The 24,991-nt window shown below is 53.4% G+C and overlaps 1 protein-coding gene across 1 annotated transcript; it reads left to right on the top strand.

Annotated features, from left to right (window-relative positions):
- Positions 1–1,247: 1,247 nt before the first annotated feature.
- On the top strand, positions 1,248–23,812 carry ITPRIP (inositol 1,4,5-trisphosphate receptor interacting protein). The gene is made up of 2 exons (XM_081157691.1): positions 1,248–1,443; positions 20,123–23,812. The coding sequence occupies exon 2, from the start codon at positions 20,136–20,138 to the stop codon at positions 21,792–21,794; it is 1,659 nt and encodes a 552-aa protein (XP_081013817.1). The 5' UTR covers positions 1,248–1,443; positions 20,123–20,135; the 3' UTR covers positions 21,795–23,812.
- Positions 23,813–24,991: the final 1,179 nt, after the last annotated feature.

Raw genomic sequence — 24,991 nt, 5'->3', positions numbered from 1 at the left:
TATGCACAGTCGGTTAGAAATCGCTCTCGACAATCCCAGAGGGCCCTCAAGCACTGACCTTGGCATTCCAGCACACATAACCCTGAACTCTTACCCCAAGGTTTACAGGGCAGTGTAGTGATGCTCTCAGTTCAGTGTCCCCATCTCCTAGGAATTTCCCCTGCCCTCTTTGGGGATGAGTATCCCACTCATCCAACTTGCAGACTTTTTGTAAACACTGGGTTCTTTCAAGAATATTTCATCAGTTTACCCCTCCCCGCCACCACGGGCTCCCAGAACTGCCACAACTGTGCCTGATTTAAGGAAGGAGCTGTAAGCAACAGCAGCAGCTTGAAAACAAGAGTAACCTGGGCGAAGGGCCAGGGGGTCTATTTTTAGAACGTTCAGTCCTGGCCTGTTTATGTTTCGATTCTGCCTCCCGTCTTCCCGGCGAGGGTTCAAGTTACTTGAGGAAGGTAGTCCAAGCCCCAAGAGCAGCAGCAATGCTGATGATCGCTACTCCTCTCCCCAGCGGGTGGTTGACTACCCAGAGCAACTTTGTGTAGGACTAATTCAGGCCCTTCCCGGGCACTTCTCCTGGCTGTGGCATCTGGGCAGGTCACAAAGACAACAGGTTATGTATTTCGTAACCCGTTCAGTACAACCAGGGCGCTGCTGCCCTCCCGGCCTCAAGTCCCTCACCTCCAAAACAGAGATCTAACTAACTTCACGACTGTAAACAGGCTTTGGAAACGAAAGCGCCCTCTGCAGATGAACGCATCCAAGCCCTCGCTCTCCTTTGGGCCTGGCTGCTCGAGGGAGACAGGCGAGGATGCTTCCCTTTATCATTACATTTGCTGAAAAAGAGAAAAAGGGCCGGCGTTGTGTCTCGATTTTTATTTCCCTCCTGGGGACAAACGAGGTGGCCCCAGGAATGCTCGGCCCCGTACGGCCCCCCGCGGAAAATGCGAGGTAGCGGGCGGGGACTCAACCCCCTCGGGTCTGCCGGCCCGGACCGACTTTTAAGGGCGTCCTCCCCGACTCGCTCTCCACTCGCCCCCGTTTCCTCTAGCGGCCAGATCCCATCTCCCCGGGTCATCCTCCAGTTCTGCTGCCCCCTCTGGAGTTCCTGGGGGGCCAACGGGCAGCACCCCGCGGCGGGCCCTGGGCCCGCCCCCCCTAACTCGCACGCTCCTCCTTAAGGAGCTCCCGCGGCCGGGCGTAGAGGCGGGTGTTTTGTTCTTATAAGGAGGAAAAGTTTCTGTGACATGCAGGAAATGAGTAACTCTGGAGCCCAGTAGAGCGCGGCTGATGGGGGCCCGCGGGCGGGAGCCGGCCGGGGTGTCTCCGCCCCCGGCCCTCTAATTGCCCAGCCGAACAGCGGCGTCCGGGCCCTGGGGACCCGCGAGCGCAGCCTGGGCCCGCGCGGAGCTCCCGGGACGGCGAGCGGGACGGAGGCTAAACGTAAGCTCGGGCCAGCAGCCGCGAGGCTCTGCGCCCTCCTCGTGGGTTGGGGGGTAGAAGGAGGCGATGGCCACGGGGGCGAGGCGGGGCTGCCCCCGGGATGGCGGCGTGGGGCAGGGGCGCGGGGCTGCAGACTCTGGGGACCCTCGGCGGCGCCCGTGCCGGGGCGGGCGCACGGCCGTCTGGAGAGCGCGCTCCCTCCCCGCGCTCCGCGCTCCGCACCCGCGCCGACTGCGGGCAGCTCGGCTCCTCCGGGCGCGCGGCGCGGGACCGCGTCTTTGTTCCTGCTGCCCCGAGGACCCGTTACTTTGCACCGTCTGGGCAGAGCTCTGGGGCTGGAAGACCGGCCCAGCTCCGTAGCCGGCTCTCCCGCCGCTTTCTCTCCCCTCCTGGAAGGAGGGAGCGGGAGTGAAGCCTGCTTCTGCTCGGTTTAAGGTAGTGAAGCCATGAGGTTGCTTGGGGCCGGATAAAGCCCCTGCCACTTCCTCTTTCGGGACAGTGAGTGGAGGAGACCCCACACTGTGCGGAACTTTTCTTTTTGGGTTGCAAATAGTCTCTGTCACCTGGCGCCTACTCCATCCCCAACCCTCTCCCAGTGTCTCCCCTTTCTGACTGCCGGCTGGAGGGACTCAGAAGCCCTAGGACCGGGCTTCTCATTCGAAATGCGTCGTCTCTTGAAAATAAAAAATAAAAAAATGCTGCTGCCCAGGAAGGGAAGATATTTTACTGATCCTCTCAGTGATAGCACCTTGCTTTTTTTCCCCCCTCTGCCTGGTGTGAGAAGGACCCCCGTCCCTTTCAAAACTACCAGAGCACCACGTACTGGCAGAGCCTGGCCCCTGGCCTTTTGGATTTAAATCAGTTTCGGAATTATATTCGATTTTCTTGTTTCTCTTTTGGATTTGACCAAGGGCCCTTCCCTTTTATAAACCAGTTCTACCTTGGAGAGGCTGCCAGGTAACGCTAATCGGTGCTCTGTGCAAGTCACCGGTCCAGGTTAGACCGGTAAATAGCATGGCACACACAGGTAGAACTGCTGCCGTTCACCTCTTTACTGATAACGTAATAGTCTGCGCTTTTTCGGCCTCCTTCCAGCCTACGTGCCTAAGTGGCTCTCATTGTTTGCTAATTCCCTGTGTCTGCTCCAGGCCATTCTGCCTTCATGGTTTCCACTTGTGGGTATCCATGAAGTGGTTATACTGACTCTGCTCTCCCTGGGTGGATGGAAAGGCTTTTGCTCAAGTGCCATCCTCCAGCTCCGGAATTGTCAACAATGCAGCAGTTTCAAGCTCAGGCTTTCAGGGGGCTAGGATCTGAACTTTTAACCTGATGCCATCATCCCAGAACTTTTCACCTTACCAGGAATAGGCTCTTGGCTTCTGCAGCCCCCATGAAGAAAACAAAAAGGAGGGTGTGTGAGTGAACTTTCATCTAAGGGTAAGTTCAGGGAGGAGCTCCTAGATAGAGGCTTCTGGCAAAATTGCCCTCCTGAGAAGGTACTGTCTGGGAAGAACCTGGTTTTGTGTTTTTCCCTCTTGAACAACCTGGGCTCTGTAAAGAGAAAGAATGTGGGGGAGTCTGTCTGATGGAGGGGGTACACATTTTGGTTGGAGGCGGTGATAAGCATCCCTGGCTCAGAGCCCAGGAAGAACAGAGTTGCACAACAATACTTCAGGAACCCCTTTCTTAATGTCTCATTTTTCGAGGGACACCACTGCCAAATGGGGACATGTCCAGAAGGGAGGGGTGGAATGGTGTGGAGGTTCTGGACAGTGCTTGTGAGGGAGAAGGGAATGAACTGGCAGTGTTTCCCCTAAGGATAAGAGGCCTGGCGGCCCAGGGCTGTGGCCTTTAGGAATCTGAAGCATTGTCACTTGAGAAAAGGCTTGTTCTGCCTGGCCTCAGAGACTCACTGGTTAGCAGAAGCAGGGAAATGGATCGTACTCAGAAGTTAGAAGGAACCTGCCAACAACTAGAGCTCCTCAGGAGGTAATGCACTGCCCATCACTCAGCAGACAGGAGGCCATCAACAGTAACCAAAGAGAGGGTCCTTCCAGAGGCTAAGACTCTGTGACTCCATGTTTGGGGCCGGGAGTCCCCTCAGTGGGGATGAAGTAGTAGGGCAGCCTGTGGGGCTTTGGGGGCAAGGTTTTAACCCAGGAGTGTCCTAGGTAGCGGCAAGTGCTCCAGATGTGCTGGGGAGCTGAGGAGCAGGACCTTATGTGTGGCTGAGACCAGTCCATCTTGGACTCCGCTCTAGTCCAGTCTTGCAGGAAGGACAGCATAGCCATGAGAATGCCAAGAGCTAATAAGAATAACCTCCAGGGCTGCTGCTAGCCTTTTCCATCCTTTGCTTGAATTAGAATAAGGTGCTCCCTCTGGGCAAGAAGATGGCACCTTGGTGCCATTTCGAAAAAGGAGTCTCATCTGGGTGGGCACAACCATGGCACTTAGCTGGGCAAACGGCATGTAAACTGGTCCCATCCTCACCACCCTCCGGCCGGGTGTTCTTGAGCAGTATGTCACCTGCGCAGCCATACACAGCTGCCTGGATAACCAACAGTTATTGAAGACTTAACATTTTCTAGGTGTTCACAATTTTTCTTCAAAAACCACATTGCCTGTATTGACTCATTTAATCTTCACAGTAGCCCTATGACATAGATATTGTTATCTCCGTTTTATAGATGAGGAGACTAAGGCATAGCAAAGTAAAGCGTTCCGGAGCCTGGAAGCTGAGTCCCAACCACTGAAGCTGAAAAACCTAGTTTGCTTGGGGGGAAAGAGGGAAGAGCAGTTGCCTTTTTCTTTCTTTGTCAAGGGAAGAAATACCCACTCTCAGCTCAGATGGAGGAAAAAGTGGAAAATTCATCTGGCAGAAGGCAAGGAAAGAAAGGCAGGCCCAGCCTTGATGGCTAATGGGAGGCCTGGCCAAAGCATCAGATGACTTTCCTTCTTGATAGTTGGGCGGTGTGGGGTGGCAAATCCAGTTTGGGGCCTGGCATGAGTGTGATGAGTAAGTGCCACCTGGGTGTGGCACGGAGGGAAAAGGCCACAGCTATGCAGGGGCCCTGGCCTAGATGGAACAAAGTGGGGAGTGTCCAAACATGTTGTCCTGACACTTCCTACCCCCCCAGTCCCCAACCCTGTCCAGGTCCTGTTGACCTGCAAACACTCTTCCCAAGCTCATTCAGGAAACCTTTCCCCAAACTTGCACTTCACAGCTCCATCTTTATGATCACTTATTTTCCACGCTATACATTTTAGCACTTAGTAGCTGGAGCAGAGCATTTTTCTACCTACATACAGACAGACAGTATTTAAACAAATCAGACTTCTCAGCCAATGAGGAATTTTTGATGCCCTAATTTCTCCTGGGAAGAGCTGGCTGGTACCCAGCAGATTTCCCATAAGGGTAATGTTTACCTGGATCATGTCACCTGTCCCAGGTCTGGCTCTTAGTTGTGTCACTTGGAAACCCTGTCCACAATTTACAGAGTGGTTTGGACTTGGGCTATTGAGTCACCTTGAGAAAGCTCCCAGAAGTGGGTGTACAAATCAGAATGCTAGTTTATGAATTTGCAAGGAGACCTTGTGATGCAGAATGGATGCTGTCTGTTCTGCATCCTGGGCAAGCCACATGGGAAACCAAAGATTAGAAGGGAGCTCATACTTAGCAAAGCTGGAGTCGAGGCTGGAGGTGGTGGGGAGTGATATCTAATAACATGGGGCTCTGTTTGCCTCTGTAGACCTCTCACCAATGGAGAAATACTTGCCAGGTAGACCAGTACTCTGGTCATCCTGGCTGTGTATATCTCCTTGGTCAGTTCAAAGTCAGTGTTTACCTGGTAGGATTCCCCCCTTTTCTCTTTCATAATTTAGCAATTTTTATTTTATTTATTTTGTTTAGTGCATTACAAGCTTTAGCTCCCAGCCACATCAAGTTGCATTTGCATGAGTTCAACTAGTAGACAGTTTTAGGTTTGGAGTTTCAGGCCACTGGGTACATGCTATATGCAAATCAAGAAGACAGTCAGATGGCCTGGATGGGTCAATAGGAAGCCAGCCACAGAAAAAAGGAACTTGGTCCCTAATCCGCACGGCTGCCCAGGGATGTAGAAGGGTCAGGACTGGCCACTTACTGTCGCCCCTGTGTGAGCTTAGGGTTCAGGCAGTCCTAAAGGTCCCTCAGCCATCTGGCCATCCTAGCTGGTCTCTTTGAATTTAAAAGGCTCTCCCTTATCTCTGTCCAGGCCCCCTCGTGGCCCATCATTAGTAAGCTGCCCTCTCTAGATGCCCCAGAGCCATGGAGTTGTGACCCAGGTGGGCTTTGGAGAAGGGCAAACTTGGGTTGCATCCTGGCTCCACTGCTCAGTAGTTGTATCTTCTCTGTATTGGGGTAAGTGCCTTGACCTCCCAGGCCTTGGTTTCATCATCAGTAAAATGGGCATAGCCCCTCATAGGGCATGCATAGAAAGAGCTAAGCACAGAGTCTGGCACAGACCAGCACTCTGGCTGGTATAAGCTCTTAAAGATGGTAGAGGTCAATCGAGAATCTACATTCTCTGCCAAATTGGGACCCTAGCTTCCCCATTAGTGCCACTGCTCCTTCCTCTAAGGTCTGAGCAAAGGTCAAGGTCACAGGGACTCAGACTGTCCCAGAAGATGAGAAGGAGGTCATCAGTGCCCTTGTGTGTGTGTGTAGTTTGTTCAGACCTGAGGGCAAAGCTGCTGGTTCTGACCTTTCAGCGGACTCTGGGAGAGGGAAGGTCAGGTTTGAGGAGTGGCCTGTCACAGGCATCCAGAGGGGAGAGAAGGGCAAGAGAGTTTTCTGGGAGAGAAAGAAGGTCATTTGGGAGTGCCCAAGAGGTCTGTAGGATCCTCCTCAGCAGTTTGGGACCTGTGATGTTTTCCCATGGAAAGCACATCCCCCTCCATTCAGTTGGCCCACCCTGTGACATCAGCCGAATGGAAGCACCTTGCAGGTGACATCACTGTTGCCCAAGGCAACACCTCCACGTTAAGGTAGACTGGGAGGAACAAAAACCACCCCAACTGTAAGGCACATTTTGAAGGGAAGGAGCACAGAAGGTGGAACATCCACAGGTGTGTTTCTCAGAGGTTGGGCAAGAAGAGGGAGGTGCTGTAGGTCCCAAGTCTGGGTTGTGAGTCAGTTGGGGGCTGGCCTTGGGTTTGGCCCAAGGGAATAGAGTGCAGTGCTGACAGCTGCAGTCTTGTTTTTTTCTCTGAGCCAGGACAGGGAGCAAAGAGCATGACTCCTTTCAGAGGCTTCTGGCAGCTTCCATTGGCTCTGGGCCTCCCTTCTACACAGAGATGGGGAGGTCAGAACTGTGGCTTCCCTTTTCTTCACCCTCACCCCAAAAGAAAGTGAGAGGCAAGGATGCTCACGTCCTTACTACAGAGAAATGGGGCCTGACTAGGAGAAAACCGTCATTCACTGATTGGGCGAGTATGTGTTGTAAACCTGCAATAGGCAAAGGGCTATGCTAGGGATTCAGTGGCCATGTGGAGATGTGATCAAATGCACACAGAGAGGAGGAATGTCTGGAATCCACTGCCCAGAAGTTGGAAATAGAAGCAAGATGTCACCGGTCACCTCTCACCCAGCACTAACATGACCCTTGGAATTCCTGAAGGTTCACTTATTCAGTTAAACCCGCGGAATCCCTCCCTCCCCAGTAGTTCATGCAGGAATGCGGAGGTGTCTGAGATACACCTGAGACTTGGGAGTGGTGTAAAAGAAGACAGCCATAGGTGTCTTCTGTGTCCTGCCAAAGGGAAACCCTGGGGACAGATAGCACTGTTTGTAAGGCTGAACTCACATGGTGATTCTGATGTTCTTAACTTGGCAATTTATGGTTTCCACCGTGTCTCATAAGGTGATGCCTCCTGTTCTCCTTAAGATAGAAATTTCTAAGCAAGGACTGTTAAATGCCAACACAACAAATGAAAATTTCAGGAAAGAACTCCTTGCCTGCAGGTTTTAAAGAAAGGTAAAAACCTAGATGACATGGTAGCTCTCCCTTTAAAGAGGTTTCAGAACAAGAATCTCTTGTCCTTCAACTTGAAAGTATTCAATTAAAGTTTTTGCTTTGTACAACTGGCCATAATTTCAGATGCTCTAACATAGCTTCCCTGACTTCCAGAACATCAGTGGCTAAAGAAATTACCCTAATTTTGTATATTAAATATAGCCTTTTCAGGGTTATAAATGAAAATTAGAGTATCATTAGCAGAGAATATTAATTGCAAATTGTGCTTAGGAATCTGGTCCTCACATCAGTTGTCATGACCTTTTGTTCATAGAATTAGAAAAGCCTTTCTTAAAAAAACAATGGCTTCATCCATTGAGCACCTACTCTGTCTGAACAAAGCCCACCTTAGGGGCTTTGCATACATTTATTTCTCTTCCTCACAACAGCCTTTTGAGGTAGGTATTATTCCAGTTTTATAGGTGAAGAAACAGGCTCAGAGAGGCCCAGCTACTTGCCCAGAGGCACAGAGCTGAAAACATCAGAGGCTGGATTCAGACCCATATCTGTGCCTCCCGGAGCCTTTGACTCTTTCTGCCACCTCAGGCCTCTGCTGTACACCCTGGCCCAGTAAACGTAAAGGAAACATAAAAATCCCACTAAGTGTCAAAGGTGAGAAGACAACAGATAGTCCACCAACTCCAGGTTCCCTCTTGCTGTGACGTGCTCTGTGATATTAGCTGATGGAGCTCAGTTTCCCTGTCTATTTAATGGGGACAGTAGCAGCCAATATCAGATAATATTCAGAGCACTTTGAGATCCTCAGATGGCAGTCCCTAGAGAAAATACAAAGCCCACAATTTTTAAATGATTCACTTCCAGGTGGACAACACAGTGAGACACTCACTGCCTGGGAGGAAGGCTCCCTTTGAAGCCATCCTGGGTTCTTTCTTACCTCTTGGTCATCCCTGCAGTGCATACAGGAGAGTCTCCTATCAGCCTGGATCAAACCAAAGGGAGGGCGTTGTCATAATTCTGGCCCTACTTGTTGGTGCAAAGCCACGTGCTCATAACAAACTATTCTCCTGGGAGCCTGTTTCAATAGCCTTCTTAGTAAAACAGGGGACCCGCCTGAAGCTCATGAAAGGGTCCTTTGTTTGCTGAGACTTTGTCTTGGAGTCACTGAGGAGACAGGACCACAGTGTGCCTGGGCTGGAGGGGGTGAATCACGAGCAGGGGATGCCTGACACCCGTGTGCTGCTCCAGAATTCCCCGGGGGCATCTATGCCACTTCCCTGATGGCCCACCCCAAACACACTGCCCGGTGTCAGAAGAGTCCTCGCTCCCTTTTCCTAATCCACTGCAGAGAGGGTTTCCCCATGCTTTTGGCTGAAAAGCCATTTCATGTCCCAGGTCACACTCCCAGTGTCTCTTCATTAAGTCTGACTCCCTGCTTCATGCCTAAATTTCACCTAAATTGTCACCTGCCTTTCCCTTAGCAGTACAGGGGAGGAAAGCCCATAGGTGCCTGTCTGCTGTTTCACAGAAACCAGGTCACTGAGCAGCAGCATGGGAAGACTGAAGACTTGAAAGTTAGACAGTCCTGGGTTCAGATTCTGGCTCTGAGATGTTGAATGAATGGCCTCACCTCTCTGTGCCTCGGTTTCCTTACCTGTAAAATGGGGACATTGTCTCCTACAGAGCTTTATTGTGACAAAAAGGATTTTGCACAGTGTGTAAACCTCAATAAATATGGTATATTGGTTGCTATATACTAAACCCCTCCATCGGTGATAGGGCCGTGCGACTTTTGGGGTTTTCTCCGGAAGGGAAGAATTGCTCTTTACTGTGCTGAGATGGCTTCTCTGCTCCTTCTCTTACCTAAATTGCATCAAACTCTGTACTCCTCCATTTACCTTCCATTTCAAGGAGATGGGTGTCAGGGGGAGAGGCAGCTGGGGGATCAGATAAACTACTTTCAGGTTCAACCCTGGGTCATTTTCTTGGTGAATGGTGGTGATGAGTCAGTCTGCAGTTAGATGAAGGCCATCCAGGCTGTGGTGTGTCTCCAGGGCTGCATCTGGAAGGGTTGTTGCTTTCATTTCCCAAGGTTCTTACTGCTGTTGGCACTTGGCTTTTCTGACCACAGGCTGCCTCCCAGGAGAAACATCTTAGGAGTTACTTCATCCAGGACTTCCCACTCTACTCCCATCTCAGATTCTTACTCCTGGGAGTAAAGGCAGTAGGTCTCTTTCCCAGTCCTAACTCCATTTATTCATTCATTCATCAGGCATGCATGGGAGCACCTATACCTTTAATGCCGGGCACGAGAGACCAACACTGGTTTGGCCTAGGAGCTCAGAGGAGAGGGAGAGCCTCAGTTGAGGCTGCTATGAGCTTCCCAGGTCCCAAGCTTCTTGCTCTTGCTCTGTGGCAGCCCCTGGGGTCTTTAAAAGAGAACAAGGATCTGGTGGAGACAACTTAGCCATATCCCCAGATTCTGGAGTTGCTGCAGGGATGTTAGTGACCCTCCTCTTCCCAGAAGAGTACCTAAAATGCACCCAGTAGGATCTAACAAATTAAAAGGAGACCTGGCCTATCACCAGTACCATAGCCAATAGCATGTCCTTTACAGGGCACTACCATGTGACTTCAGGTGGGAACCAGGATTCAAACACAGGCCTTCTGAGCCCAGAGTTGGCCCCTTGGCAACTATAGGGAAGCCTCTACAAAGTGCTAAGCTCTTCCGAGCTAAAGAGCTTTGGGCTGCTTCTTTCTGGGTGGCCTTGGGGCAGGAGTATGTACTGGTAAATTTGGCAGTGTCGGTGGCTGCTTGCTGCCTGCCCCACCGTGTACCTGTCATTGGTTCAGGGACACTACTATGGGTCACGTGCCACCTCCGGCAGAAGCCAGGGCAGAGCATGGGCATCACTCGTCAGCACTTCGTCCCTGTGGCTGGAACACAAGATGGCTGTAGCTCAGGGTTGTTCTGTGTAATTCTTAGGGAAGGCGAGTCTCTGTGGTCATAGATTATTCTGGGGGTAATTTGGCTGCCTGTACCTGGCCTTCCGGTCGAGGCCCTTGCCTCCCTTGGAGGACAAGAACTGGGTTACTGTGACTGGTGCGGCCCTGCTGTGGGAGGGCAGGCAGATACCCGGCTCTGTTGCTCAGCCTCAGGTCCTTGCAGCAGAGAACACAAGCCAGGAGGCCAACCACAAGCTCTTAAGTTTTTTACAACGGGCTTGGCCTCCCCCTTGCCTTTGTGTCTCTTACTGTTCCCTTTTATTAAGATGAAAGGGGCTTTTAGATCTTTGCAAGCACAGAGCATGAGTGTGTGTGTGTGTGTGTGTGTGTGTGTGTGTACTTGTGTGTGTATGCATGTGTGTGTGCCCCTGTGCTGGAGGCCCACAGCACTTCCCTTCCTCCCCACCCTTCTCCCCCTCTCCCCAGCCCAGCTGGGGCCCAGGCCTTGTGTCAGGTACCACCCAAGCCACAGGGGAGCAGAGTGGGAAAACAGCCCAGGATTTCTCTGTGTGGGGGCCAGAATCCCTCTAAGCCAGGACGTGAGTAAGAGGTGGTGGGGTGGAGAGGGTTGGGGGGGGGGGGCTGGCTTTTCTGTGGCCATGGAAAAACCCTTGAGGCCCATCCTCCCCCCACCCTCACCCCGTGCTGAGAGGCCAGGTTGTCTTTCTGAGCTGGTCTTTCTTTTGTCCCGTCAATAAGGAAGGTGGCTTGCTGGGTACCAGCAGCCTGTTTAATTCCATCCATCCCCAGCTCTTCTGTGAGAGGGGGCAGCAGGTGTCCAGGGGAGGGCTTTCTGTCCCCTATGTTGTCCTTTGTATTACTCTATTTCCTGCTCCACCCCCTAAGGTCTCCTCCCCATCAAGCCAATGTATTTGCTGTTGTCCAGGACCTGTATCTGTCACTGCAGCCTGCGGTCCCTGCCCCACAGCGAAAGTGAGGCTGGTCCTGAGCATTTGCTGCTCTGCTTGAGGTGGGAGGTGGGGGGGGAGGGGGGGTTGCAGAGAACACAGGGTAGAGGGAGGGACAGGGTTCAAGTTTGGGGCTCCCTAGCATGCCTGCCCGAGTGGCTGTTACTGTTCCCTCCTCCAGTGTGCAGGTGCTCTTGTGGGTGAGATGGGGTCCACAGACAGAGGGAAATTGTGAGAAATACAAGTTGAAGCCAGGCCAGTGTCTGAGGGCTGCTTCCCCACAGGAAATGGTTAGCCCCGTGTTCTATTGTTAGCACGCCCCTGTGATTTCAGGTCTAGAGTTCTCAGGTGGGAATCCAGGGGTCAAGGGAGGCCCTTGGGTGCATACTCACTGTGGGAAACGTTCCTTCCTAGAAAGGAGCCCTAAAACAGGCTTTCCTTTGAAAGGGGCTGTGTCCAGCATGCAGGGTGTGAGCATACTGGGGAGTTCCCAGGATCTGGTGGGTCCCTAGGATCGCGCATGTCCTTCATGCTGTGAGCAGGCAGCCCTGTGTTTGGTCTCTGCCAAGCACTCTGGGGAACAGCCAGACAAACAAACCCTGCCTGGCCTGCCGAGGAAGGCAGCAGTGGTATGAGACCAGAACTCAGCAGCTCACTGTGATGAAAGGGCAGGATGGGGCCACTGGAGAGGAGACAGAGACTGGTCTGGAGCCTCAGGCCTGGCGTGGCCTCCAGCTCCTCTGCTCTCTTCCTACTTGTGTGGCCCGGAGCGATTGCTCAACCGCTCAGCACCTTGGGCTCCTGCCTGGGAAACGCGGCTGTGGCTCAGGTGAGAGAGCTAACTAAGGGTGAGACCCCGCAGCACAAGTGGCCAGGCACTGCCTGCACTCAGAGGGGCTTCACAAATGCTCCATTTCCCTCCCCCACTTCTGTCCCTTTCAAGAAAGAAGGATTTGTCTCAGGACGGGGTAGGGGGTTGCAGGGGGAAGATCAGGAAGGCTCCTGGAAACTGTTTCTGAGACAGGCTTGCTGTGAGGACATTGGGCAGGGTTTTGACTGCAGAGATATGAGGTGTGGACGTGGTGCAGGGAGTGGTGGGGAAGTTTTTGAGGACCACCGTGCAATCTACTACAGTGACTGTTGGATTCGAGGTGCCCTAAGGAGAAAGGGGGATGTGGGCCCAACTCCGGGGAGCCCCTTCCTTGTCTCTTGGTCTGCAGGCCTCCGTAGCCTCTTCCCCTTCACAACCCAGCCTCATCAGTCAGTCTCTGTGATTTTCCGTGACGTCCTGCGGGTCAGGGAGTCAGCCTGGTTGGACAGGAGGACGCCATGTCCTTCCTGGGAGATTGATGGCTTCCCTGCCTTCTGCCTCCTCTGGGACAGGAAGGACGTGGGCTCTCCCACCCACGCCGGGGAAATCCAGGCTGCTGTCCTTCCTGTGCCTGGACTGGCCAGCCACATGACCCCAGTCCAGAGGATGGGATTGGCATCCTGGTGACTTTTTGGAAAGTCCTTGCTTTTCTGAGTGGGCTTTGAGGAAATGTAATGCTTTGGCAGGCATGACCAGGCACCCCCTGAGAGTCTGGCCAGTGTGGCCCTGTGTGGCGACAGCAGAGCTCACCTCGGTGAGAAGGTTGCTCCCCTTACAGTGTATACCTTCCCACGGCCTCATTGGTAGGTCCACCTCAACTGGGCATAGGGACACGGATCTCTCCTCTCTGCTCTCTTATCCTGCTCCCCCACCCTCACCCGGGACCAGTCTTGACCCCTGGGTCCTCCTGAGCCCGGGTTTCTGCTCAGTCTGTCTGGAGTCTCCCCTGGGTTAGGCAGGGGCAGTGGGGCTCTGGTTCTTGGGTTCTGGGGACCACTGACCTTAGCCTGTAATATCAAGTATTCCCTAATGCAAGGTGTCTTTCTCTTTCCTTCTAGTTTCTGAGAAGACTGTGGGAAGGCAGTTCTGTAAGCCCTGAGCACAGGCCTAGCACATAGTCAGCCCTCATAAATGCTGGTTATGATTGTTCTGAGGTTGGCTGCTGAGGCCAACTGGGAGGCACTGGAAGGAGCCCAGTGGCCAGGAGGGTGGCAGGTCTGAGGAAGCTGAGCCTGGCTGGAGGCCAAGACTAAGGTCCTGCCTAGTGGGAGAGGTGGAAGGTGACTACAGGGATGGGGGTGGGGGAATTGCACAGGTGCTAAGAAGGGAAGGTGCTGGGGGCCCAGAGCTGCACCCTTTCTAGCTACTTTCTCAATTACTCTGTGTTGGGCCTCTTCCTTCCTATTTCCCCACTTCCTTTTTTTGCCTTCCTCTCCGTCTCCTACTAGGGCCTGAGGCCTGTCAGGACCCCACCCCCACCCCCAGTGCTGCTCAGCCCCTCTCTGCCCCCCCCAAGGCCCCTCCTTCATCCCTATTTGGGGTACATATGAAAGGAGACCTCAGCCAGACAAGCCCCGGTGGTGTCTCTATGGCCTTGTCCTTGCTGGGGCATGGGGCAGCTCTGCAAGGCCTTTCTCCTCTCCCGCAGGGACCCCCGCTCTAGAAGGGGGGAGCCAGTCATGTTGAGCAGCAGTATGTTTGGAGCTACTCTTGTCAAACCATCTGTGCAGAGTGTGTCTGTCCGCTGGCCCTGAGTTAGGTGAAGAGGAAGGAGTTTGTGGAGACATATCACTCCCACAGCCAACCATCTCCTCCCAAATTTGTGATAAGTCAAGTCCCACTGACATATTGGGCGCCTGCAGTGTGTCCATCCCTGAACCTGGTGAGCTGGGGGAGGCTAGGGCACATCAGCTTCTGGGCCTTGCTGGAACTGTAGGCAGGAAGGCAGGGACCCACTGGTGGGTGAACTGATACAAGTAAAGAGCAGGAAGGTGACGTGACCTGCTGCAGTTCAGAAAAGGGCAAGTTAGACCTGCAGTAAGGGGCAGGCTCTCCAAACGATGGCACCCTGGACTCCGCAGAGAAGATGATCTTACCTGAGCTGGGGCATGGGCTCTGCTAGAGAGAAGCTGGGAATCAGGGTGAGACAGGTAGGCCAGACCACAGGAGGAGCCTCACCAGGGCTTCAGACAGACAAACTCCAAACCCAGACTCAGGGTCAAACTCGTGCTCTGCATTCAACCTATCCTTTCTCGTGGTCCTGTTTCTCCAAGTCCTGGGAAGTTTGGGAGACAGCCTGCCTGGATGATCTGGGTGGTTTGTCACTGACAGTGGTATCAAGGAGGTGCCATCAGGCAGAGGGAGGTAGCAGGGCCCACTCATCCCCTAGGGGGATGGAGGGAGAGCAGAGGGAAGGGAACAAACTACAGACAGGGAATCTTAGAAGCCACCCAGTAGACCTCCCTGACTCTCGGTCTTATATCAACATCATTAGATAGGGATGTTGCAACTACCTGATATTCTGAAAATTAAGTGACAAAACACATGCAAAGTACTCAGCTTCCTAAATGCAGGCTGTTGATGAAAGTATCATCACTTCCAGTACTTCTGTCTGTGTGAGAATCCCTATGAGGTTCACAGGTGATATCCAGCCTGCCTGGATCACCTCTACCTCCACCCACCCCCACCGGCCCAGTCAAATACATCTCCTCTTTAGGCCTTGGTTTTCTCATCTGTGAAATGGGGCTTAGATTAGTAAAACTAAATTCTGACACTGAAATTTGTAGCTTTATTGCCTCCTTAGCTGGGACTGCAAAACTCCAGCACAAGGCCAGGTGCACAGTAGGGGTTCAGCCCAAAGTTATCAATAGTTTGGGTCATCCTTGGCCCCTTTGTTCTCAGAGGGCCCAGAACCTAAGTAAGCAGTGACAAAGGACCCTAGTCGCCCCTTGGGGTGAAAAGTGCCCTCCCGTGCCATCAACCCGCCTCCTTTATTCCATTTTGTAAGAAAGCACATCAGCTATTCCTTTGGACTCAGAGGGTAACGACAGGGCCAGGGCCGCTTTTGCCGTTGTAATTAGTAGAGCTAATTGCATCTGACAGGCTGGGTGTGGGGCAGAGCTTGGAGAGCTCCAAAATCTGGGCTTCAGCGACACTCCAGAGCCCCACCCTCCTCCTCCCTGGAGGCCTTGCCTACTTGGGAAGGGGTGAACTCAGACTTGGGTGGACTTTAGAACCATCTGGAGGGCTTGCGAACACACAGGTGCTGGGCCCCAGCCCTGTAATACCTGGTCAGCGGGTCTGGGATTGCACTGGAAATTTTGCACTTCTAACAAGTTCCCAGGTGAAGCTGGGGCTGCTGTGCTGGGAACCACATTTTGAGAGTCACTGTCCCAGGGGGAGTGCTGGGCAGCTGAGAAAGGGGTCCTGGACAACCCTGCTGTTGAAGCTACAGCCAGCCCTGGGTGGGGGTAGGCAGGATTATTGGGGTAGAAGACATATTGATGAACGCATTGTGGGGTTGGACACAGGCTTCCACTGCTCTGGGTTTGTCGTAGGAATTCTGTCTGGAAGGAGGCAGGGAGGTAGATGTGGAGCCGAGGGGTTTCACACCCACATCTCCCCAGCAGATGGGCACAGGGAAGATCTACAGACAAGAAAGGATCCCTGATGGACAGGAATAGAGCTCTCTCCCTCTGCCTGTTGCTCACACACCATTTATGCCCCACTGCTCATTCTGTCCTGTGACATAGTTGGTGGCTGGCTGCTTCCCCGTGTGGGCTGTAGTGTTTTTACTGCCAAGGGTCATGCCACACTCATCTTTGTGGGCCCTGCAGCACCCAGCATGTTCCTTGCACACAGTAGGTGCTCTGTAAACATAGCACCATGGAAAGAACTTAGGCTTTGCAGGTGGGGGCAGACAGAACAGGCTGGATCTCGGCCAGCTGTGCCTTTTCTAACTGTGCTGCTGGAAAAGTACCTCGTCTCAGGCTCTGCTTAACTCATCTGTGAATAGGGGTAACCCACGTCTTAGAAAAGTTACCCGGGGCCACTGTGTATAGTGCCCAGCACATCCTAGTGAGGGCTTGGTGAACAGAAGGGTGTCACTGACAGCTCTCAGTGGCATTGACTGGATTAATCTGTGGTGGGGGTGCTGTAGGGCTCTGGGGGACCCAGGAGTGGGGGGACCCAGGGAAGGGAGGGGCCACCTTGGATTTCTCCCCCAGGGCCTGGCCAGGCTCAGAGTAACAGTCTGAGTAAATTATTGGTTCTGGCCGACCACCTGCAAACCTCTGCCCCAGGCCCTGCTGCCTGTGACCCTGGCCCTTTGCCAAGCTAAGTTTAGCTGTGACCTGCATGAGCTGCCATGCTCTGTAGGCAGGGGCCAGGGTGGAGAGGAACTCAGCAGGCTTCCTGCCGGCTTCCTGGCAAGCAGATAGACCCAGCCCTCGGAATGACCCAGGTTTATTTTCAAAGCCAAATCCACCAACTGCACATCTCAGATCACATGTGTGGGGCAGCTTTGTAGAGGTTAGAGCTTTGGGCCAAGGCAGAGGTGGACATCCTTGATTTGGGCCGCCTTTGGAGAGAAGAGAGAAAGAGAGAGAGAGAGAGAGAGTGTGTGTGTGTGTGTGTGTGTGTGTGTGTGTGTGTGTGTGTGTGTGTGTGTGTGTGGTTTCGTGAGAGGCTCCCAGCTACCTGTCCTGTCCCTGTGCTCTCCAAAAGCCTAACTTCCCAGATTGTCTCCCCTCATATTTTTGACCCCGTGGCCCCCAGGGCAGTGTTCCCTGTGACTTGGTTTGGGGAAGGGAAGTAGTGGAGGCTTCAAATTCAGCCCCATCTGGTAGGCACTGAGCAGCCACTGCCTGGCCCATTCCCCATCCCTTAGGGTGCCGTGGGCAGAGCCAGCCTGTGCAGAGGTTAACAAGGAACAGAATGACCCCTGGGATCCCATCTGATCCCTGGGAGGGCGCTGATGTTTTAAGTAAGGAGTGAGTCAGTGGGAACTCCACCACCCTGAGGATCCAAGGCTCAAAAGGCTTCTCCCCTTTGCTGGGGGGCAGGGCGGACGGAATGGTGTGCCAAGGGACAGCAAAACTAAGGCAGCATTTATGCTTTCAAAGCACTTCTGAGCGTTTGTTCCTCCACACCCCTGGGGCTGGGCAGGGCTGATGTGCTTAACAAGTGAGAAAAATAGGCCTATGGAGGCCGAGATGGGGAGGAGCTGGTGTTGTCAGGTGCCTACCCTTTGCCAGGCACTGTGCTAAATACTTGAGATGGATTATCTCGCTTATTAACCCAATCTCCCTATGAAGGAGGGACTGCTGTTAGCTCCATCTCACAAGTAAAGTAGTGGAGCCCCAGAGGAGCCAAGTGACTACCCAAGACCAGTCAGCAAGGAGCAGAGTCAAGGTTCAAGCCCAGGCCTGCCGGCTTCTGTAGCCTGGATCCTTCCATTGTTTCTCGTGTGCTCCTGTCCAGCTCTTGTTTATAACCCTGCTCTCACCAGTGATATTGTGAGCTGCCTGCATCCTGCCAGAGTTCCTGGTAGGAACATCTGTATGGCCCACTCCGTCGTGAACCCCTGCAAGAAGTTTCCTCTGCTGTTCCCATCCCATCACAGCTACCCTTTTATAAGAAAACTTGCTCAAGGGCAAGCATTTTGCACAGTACTTTATATGAATTCTCTCAATCAAGCTTTATAATAGAGATATGATCCTGTTTTATAGATGAAGAGACTGAGGTTCTGAGAAGTTGAGTGATTTGTCCAGGATCACATATCTAGTAGGTGCCCTGCTGGGTGCTAACCCAGTCTGTCTCCTCCAGAGTCCATCCTGCTGCCCCCTAATACAAGGAGTCAGTTGCTGCAGTTGGTGTGGAGTTTTGAACGTTGCTGCCCCAGGACAAGGGGGCGCTTATAGCCTTTTATCTTCCTGCAGGCACAGGGAGCCCTGTGGAAGCCATTGGGCAGAAAGGATTTCCTAGTCATGGGGCTTGGCAATGGCACCCCTCCCCATTTGGTGGCATCCTACCCTGAGTTGGCATGGAAACTGACCTCCTGGGTTGGGAGTTGCCAAGGGCTATTACTATGACTTGTCAGGGCCTGCTGTGTCCGAAGGTGGCTGCCTATAGTGAGGAGGCCCTGAAGGGCCCCAAGCCCCCAAATTACCTCCTAACTGGCTGCTGCCTGGTATTCTCATATTAATACTCCTTTATCTTAAAACTCCGATCCACATTAATCAGCCAGCCTCATGGCTTTGCCTTGGACCACCTGGCAAAACTTTCCATTGATGTTTCTCTAATGTAGAAACCAGGGCTGACCTGTTTCTGCAATTATCTGACAAGCTGCTCTTTGTCTGGGACAAGAAAAGCTGACTAGCTGCCCCCCTACTTTTTTATCACCCCAGCCCCCTTCCAGTCTGACTTCCTCCACTTTCTCCTGTCCTATACACCCTCCTCAAGTGGAAACAACCATTTGGTTCCTGCTGACACATCCAGCTGTGACAGGGTGGAGTCACATCTGGGCAGCAACTCAGGTCATTTATATCCTGGCACTGCCAGGTAGAAACTGCAGAGGCATCTTTACCTGGTGACAAATACCTGCTGCTTGACACCATTAGGGTAAGAACCAAAACAGGTGGTTTCCAGAGTGCAGACTCAAGATCTGGGAATGGGCTCTGGCTACACGAAGAAGCTCCTATCAGCATGTGCCCGCATGCATGGGTGTGGGGGGGGGGAGCTCTGTATTCTCTTTGGTGTTCAACAAGGATCTCATTTGGCCATTTGCTCTCCTAGCCAAGGTCTCAGGCAGGAAGGAGGCAGGGGAAGTGCAGAGAAGGCCCATTGTTACTTCCCAAGTTTTCTGCCAGGGAGAAAAGAAGGTATGATGTAAGGCTTACACTGTAAGACAGTGCTCCTCAGACTTTAATGCAGATGGTATTAAAATACAGTTTGTGGTTCAACAGGCCTGGGGTGGGGCTGAGATTCTGTATTTGTCACAAACTCCCAGGAGATATTGCAGCTGCAGAGTGTGAATGGCAATGATAGTAAAGGGATGACCCTTTGCCAAAAGTCCCCTGAGACCTAAAAATTTATTTATCCTGGAGGAAGGGGCTGTCTCCTTTCACAAGAAGTTCGATTTCAAGTTCAGATGACTCCTGGTAGGAAAACCAGTGACTGATACTTGTCTCCCAAGACTGTCCCGGGAAAGACCCAGGAGATCAGTGTCTGAATGTGGGGTGGGATCTTCCAGATCAGAAGGAGAGGGTTACAGTAGCATAAGATAAGGGCTCAAAACTGCCTCACAAGCCTAGCTGTGCAATGGAAACTGCTGTGCGCTGTTCACTGCTCTGTGTGTGCAGTTTGCATATGCCATCACATCCATCGGTACAGTGCCTCTGGGTACTGTGGCTTCCCTGGTGTACAGTAAGGAAACTGGAGCTTGAAATCCTACCTCTGTCCCCCATTGGCCCAAATGGAGTCATGCTCATTCCTGAACTAATCACGTGTATGGGGGTGAGTCCTAGTCTTGGGCCTGGGTTCTGTGCTCTCCTGGAGCTGGGGGTGGGTTTATCCCCACCCAAGCCGTAAGGACTGGGAGTAGTAAAGAGTTGGTTCCCAGGGAAAGTGGGGTGCTACTATCAGAAAGGAATGTCTGGGCAGACAGCAGAGGTCCATCACAGTGGGTGGTTCAGCCAGGATTGTGGGTGTGGGACGTTGGGGTTGTTCCCCAGGCTAGACTGAAACAGCGGGGAGATGGTGGGTGGAGTGCGGGGAGAACTGTAAGGCATTTCCAGCTCAGCAGGGCAGGGGTTGTGGGAGAGTCCAGGGAAGAAGTGATGTTGAGGGACGCTTGGTGTGACTGTCGGTCTCTCCATTCCCAGGAAAGCTACAGCCATGGCCCTGGGGCTCTTCCGCGTGTGTCTAGTGGTGGTGACGGCCATCATCAACCACCCGCTGCTGTTCCCGCGGGAGAACGCCACGGTCCCCGAGAACGAGGAGGAGATCATCCGCAAGATGCAGGTGCACGAGGAGAAGCTGCAGCTGGAGCAGCTGCGCCTGGAGCAGGAGGTGGCGCAGCTGGCGGCCAGGAAGGAGGCGCTGGAGCAGGTGGCCGAGGAGGGCCAGCAGCAGAATGAGAGCCGCACGGCCTGGGACCTCTGGAGCACCCTGTGCATGATCCTGTTCCTGGTGATCGAGGTGTGGCGGCAGGACCACCAGGATGCGCCCTCTCCCGAGTGCCTGGGCGCTGACGAGGACGAGCTGCCCGCCCTGCACAGCGCCCCCCTCCAAGGCCTCGTCCTGCCCAACAAGGCCACATTGGACCACTTTTACGAGCGCTGCATCCGGGGGGCCACAGCGGATGCGGCCCGCACCCGGGAGTTTGTGGAAGGCTTTGTGGATGACTTGCTGGAAGCCCTGAGGAGCCTGTGCAACCGGGACAGGGACATGGAGGTGGAGGATTTCATTGGCGTGGACAGCATGTATGAAAACTGGCAGGTGGACAAGCCCCTGCTGTGCCACCTCTTTGTGCCCTTCATGCCCCCTGAGCCCTACCACTTCCACCCAGAGCTCTGGTGCTCCAGCCGCTCGGTGCCCTTAAATCGCCAGGGCTACGGCCAGATCAAGGTGGTCCGGGCTGACGAGGATACGTTGGGCTGTATCTGTGGCAAGACCAAGCTTGGGGAAGACCTGCTGTGTCTCCTCCATGGCAAGAACAACTTGGTGCAGCCCAGCAACGAGGTGGAAGACCCACTGTGTGCCAGAGGTTCCCCATACCTGGACACGATGCAGGTCATGAAGTGGTTCCAGGTGGCCCTCACCAGAGCCTGGCACCGCATTGCCCACAAGTATGAATTCGACCTGGCCTTTGGCCAGTTGGATGCCCCGGGGTCCCTCAAGATCAAGTTCCGCTCGGGGAAGTTCATGCCCTTCAGCCTGATCCCTGTGATCCAGTGTGATGACTCGGACCTGTACTTTGTCTCCCATCTTCCCAGGGAGCCCTGCGGGGGGACCCCGGCGTCCAGCACTGACTGGCTCCTGTCCTTCGCTGTCTATGAGCGACACTTCCTCAGGATGACATCGAAGGCACTGCCTGAGGGTGCCTGCCACCTCAGCTGCTTGCAGATTGCCTCCTTCCTGCTCTCCAAGCAGAACCGCCTGACCGGCCCCAGTGGGCTGGGCAACTACCACCTGAAGACGGCCCTGCTGCACCTCCTGCTCTCCCGGCGGGCCACCGACTGGAAGGCCGGGCAGCTCCCCGCCCGCCTGCAGGAGCTGCTCTGCTTCCTGGAGAGGAGCCTGCTGGAGAAGAAGCTCCATCACTTCTTCATCGGCAACCGCAAGGTGCCTGAGACCATGGCACTCCCCGAGGCCGTGCGCAGGGCCGAGCCCCTCAACCTCTTCCGGCCCTTCGTCCTGCAGCGGAGCCTCTATCGGAAGACAGTGGACTCCTTCTATGAGATGCTCAAGAACGCCCCAGCGCTCATCAGCGAGTACTCCCTCCACATCCCCTCAGACCACGCCAGCCTGCCCCAAAAAGCTGTCGCCATGTAGAGCAGCTGGAACCTCGGGGGCCAAGGTGCAAGGCATCCCACACGTCCACACCCCTGGGGGCATCTGCAGGCCCTGTCCTGAGAAGACGGCGGGCTTCGTTGGGAGCCTGCCAGAAGCCAGGCCCTATACTGTGGAGGAAGCACAATTCCAAGCTGGAAGCTACTTTGCTTTCGTGCCAATAGGGCCTGCTGGCGAAGCTGTTATCCGGGTTTGGGGACTGAGCCCTTGCAGCTTACTTTTGGATCATCACGAATGGGCAAGATGGTGACAGAACTCGATGGACATGGCATTGGAGACAATGCAACATCACTTTGGGTGTGATTCTGTTTACATCCCAGGTCCAGCCGTTACTTGAATGGCAGCAGAGGATTGAAGGAATGCTGACAGGGGTGCGTGTTAAGACCGTGCACCCCTATTTACAGTAACCCTTGGCCCCAGGCATCTGCAACCAAAGCACTAATAGGGACAGATGTGGAAATTCACAACTTTCCATCCATAGCCTGCACAATAGGGGTCCCACCATGGCTGCCATTTTTTATACTATTTGGAGAAAAGATCTAGTTAGAGACACAAAGCCCCAAGTGGCTAATGTCTCTGTTGCACAGAAATGGGTACTTGGTGGCAGAGAGAAGTTTTAAGTTGGCTACTTTTCAGCTACACATCCCATTCAGGGTACACCCCATTCAGGGTGCACCTTTCTTCCTGCCCCTTTCCCCAGCTTGCTGTGTCCCATGGGTACCATATACCATGCTGGGTACTAATTCAGTGGTCCCTCACCCCTCTTATTTATCTCCACAGCTTGTGGGGGAGGGCAGGCGCTGAAGGTAGAAACTGGTAGAGAGATGCACAGGGTGACTGGGGTGAAAGGCAGCCTGGCACCCGAGGTGCTGGGGTCTGGCCTGCAGTCTGACCTCTGATGCCCAGTCTAGAGGAAGTTTCAGAGCTGAGAGGTGAGGAATGCCGTAGCCCTGTGTCCTCCTCAGGGTCCCAGTCCTAGAGCAGAGTGTACCTTACTAGCCGCACAGACGACTGACACCCTAAGAGTTTGACAGAGGCTCAGCTGACTGGGAACACACAGAGACAGCACTGCGGGCACAGCCCCAGGCCTCTGAGAGGCCACCTCGGCACTGGTGGGGCCTGCGGTCACTTGGCGGGCACCAGAGCCTGCGGTTGGAGCTGGCCTCTGTCTCCAGGCCTGGTTCAGGAGGGTTGGGAAACCGTTCCTCCTCCACTTGTGGCTTCACTGGTCCTTTGGGGTTTTCTGTATTGGCATTGCTTCCGTAACCCCTGCAAGGACCAAGGAGGAGGCAAGAATGAGTGCGCCTTCACCAGCAGCTGGGTTCTCTCTCCAGGGCGAAAGCTGGCCGTGCCTCCCAGACAGCATACCCAGTTCCACGGGGTGTCAGGCTCACCACAAACTGAAGAAAGGATATTGTCCCAACCCAGAAGCGCTCTCACCTGGCCTCAGAGTGCTCAAGATGGACAGTTTGCCTGACAGGGTTGAGGGAGGGAGGCTCAGCCACAGTGGAGCACTGAAGCCTATAGGAAGCCTTCCATGTGAGCTGGAGTTAGAGCAGGGCTTGAGCCTGCCCCTCCCCAGGCCCACAATGGCCAGGACCAATCCTGCCCATGTGGTCTCCAGCAGTAGCCCCAAGCCCCTCATTCTGCTGGGATTCATTTCCAGAATCGGGGTGAATTTCCTTATTTATTATCCCCTGTGCCTTTCTTTCCCCTTCTTCATCTTTATCTTGTTGTGCTTGGAAGAGGCCCCAGCAACCAAGAACCACCCTCCAGAGGCCAAGACCAAGCCCGACACTCCTTCGGCTTCCCCTTTGCTTCCAGGAGAAAATTCAGTGAAAAAATACTTTGTTTATACAGAGAAGACAGAACTCAGCAGGGAAATGGGGATCTTTTATGCACCAAAGCAGCTTCTGAAGCAGAAAGCAGCAAGGCTCTTGATGTTTCATGCTGCCTTATTTATATTAAAGGAAGAATTAAATTCTTGCAAGTAGAAACCGGTCACGGTGTTTGTCACTTCTGGAAATCTGTGAGGTTCCTGGGCAGAGTTGGGAAGGGGGGTGGATTTGGTGGATTTCCTATTGACAAGCAGACGCTTTCACTCTTTTTTAATTCTTATGCTTTCAGGAAACTTTTAAAAAAATAGCAAAATAGAACATTTCTATCCCATCTTTGAGGCAGCCTAGAGGGTAGAGTCTAGCCCAAGACCTTATTTGAAGAGCTTGATGGGTACAGAGAAAGGTGAGAGCTGCAAGTAATAGGGAGCTTTTGGTTTTCAAGGAGAGAGATTGTCTTAAACGGAAGAGTTTTAGCCCTTTAGGACCCCTAGGCCTTTCCACTGAGGACAACTCCACCATCTTTCTCTGAGGAACCTTTTTCCTTCCCCAGGATTCATGGCTTTACCCAGGATCTGCTCACTCACTGTGCAGAATGCTCCAGGGCTGCTTTGCTGAGCCTCTTGACAAGGCTGAAGTGAGTAGGGTCAGCCCTAGGCCCAGAGGTTAGTTAGGTTGGGGAGGGCCCTACATCCTCAAAAGCCTCGCTGAAGCACAGACCAGGTTGAGAACCTGGGACCAGCACTTTGGTTCATAATCAGGGTCACCAAAAACACCTGGAGAGCTTGGTCAAATGCCCAACCCCACCTTGAACCTGCACGGTACCCAAGTAAGACATCATCTCATAGCTCCCTCTAGTGACTGATGACACCCCAGTTGAGGATGGCTTTTTATATCCTTTCCAAATGGAAAGTTAAAGAAAACCCCTGAGGACTGCTTTCCCTACAGAGCTGTTAGAAGACAGACGTGGGAGACGCTGACGAGCCTGCTTGGCGTCTACCACCCAAGTGGCATCAGCTTCCCATGGGTGCCCCACACTCACACCTGTGACGGGAGCAGAGCGAGGGCGGGGGAGGGAAAAGCTGGTGAGCACTTCTTTCTAGCAGGTTATTAATGGTCTACGAGCCTTTATTGGGAGCCTTACATACATGAGGTATTGTGAAAGAAAAATAAACAGGACCAAGCCTGTGCCCTGGGAAGGCCAGTAAGGTGGCCTCCCAGATCCTCACCTGTGAAAAGCCATAAGAAAGATGGAAGTGTGCTACTGGTGAAGTCAAAGGGGAAGCCCAGTTAGGACCTGCCTCTCCAGGGGTTACCCCGTCGTAACCACATGGCTATCACCCT

Source organism: Miniopterus schreibersii (assembly GCF_964146895.1).
Source record: "Miniopterus schreibersii genome assembly, chromosome: 14".
Lineage (NCBI taxonomy): Eukaryota > Metazoa > Chordata > Mammalia > Chiroptera > Miniopteridae > Miniopterus > Miniopterus schreibersii.
The sequence above is the reverse complement of the archived record's forward strand: the minus strand, read 5'-3'. Positions and strand labels throughout refer to the sequence as shown.

Excerpts from the sequence above, each read along its gene's own strand:
- ITPRIP (XM_081157691.1), top strand. The coding sequence starts at position 20,136 with ATGGCCCTGGGGCTCTTCCGCGTGTGTCTAGTGGTGGTGACGGCCATC.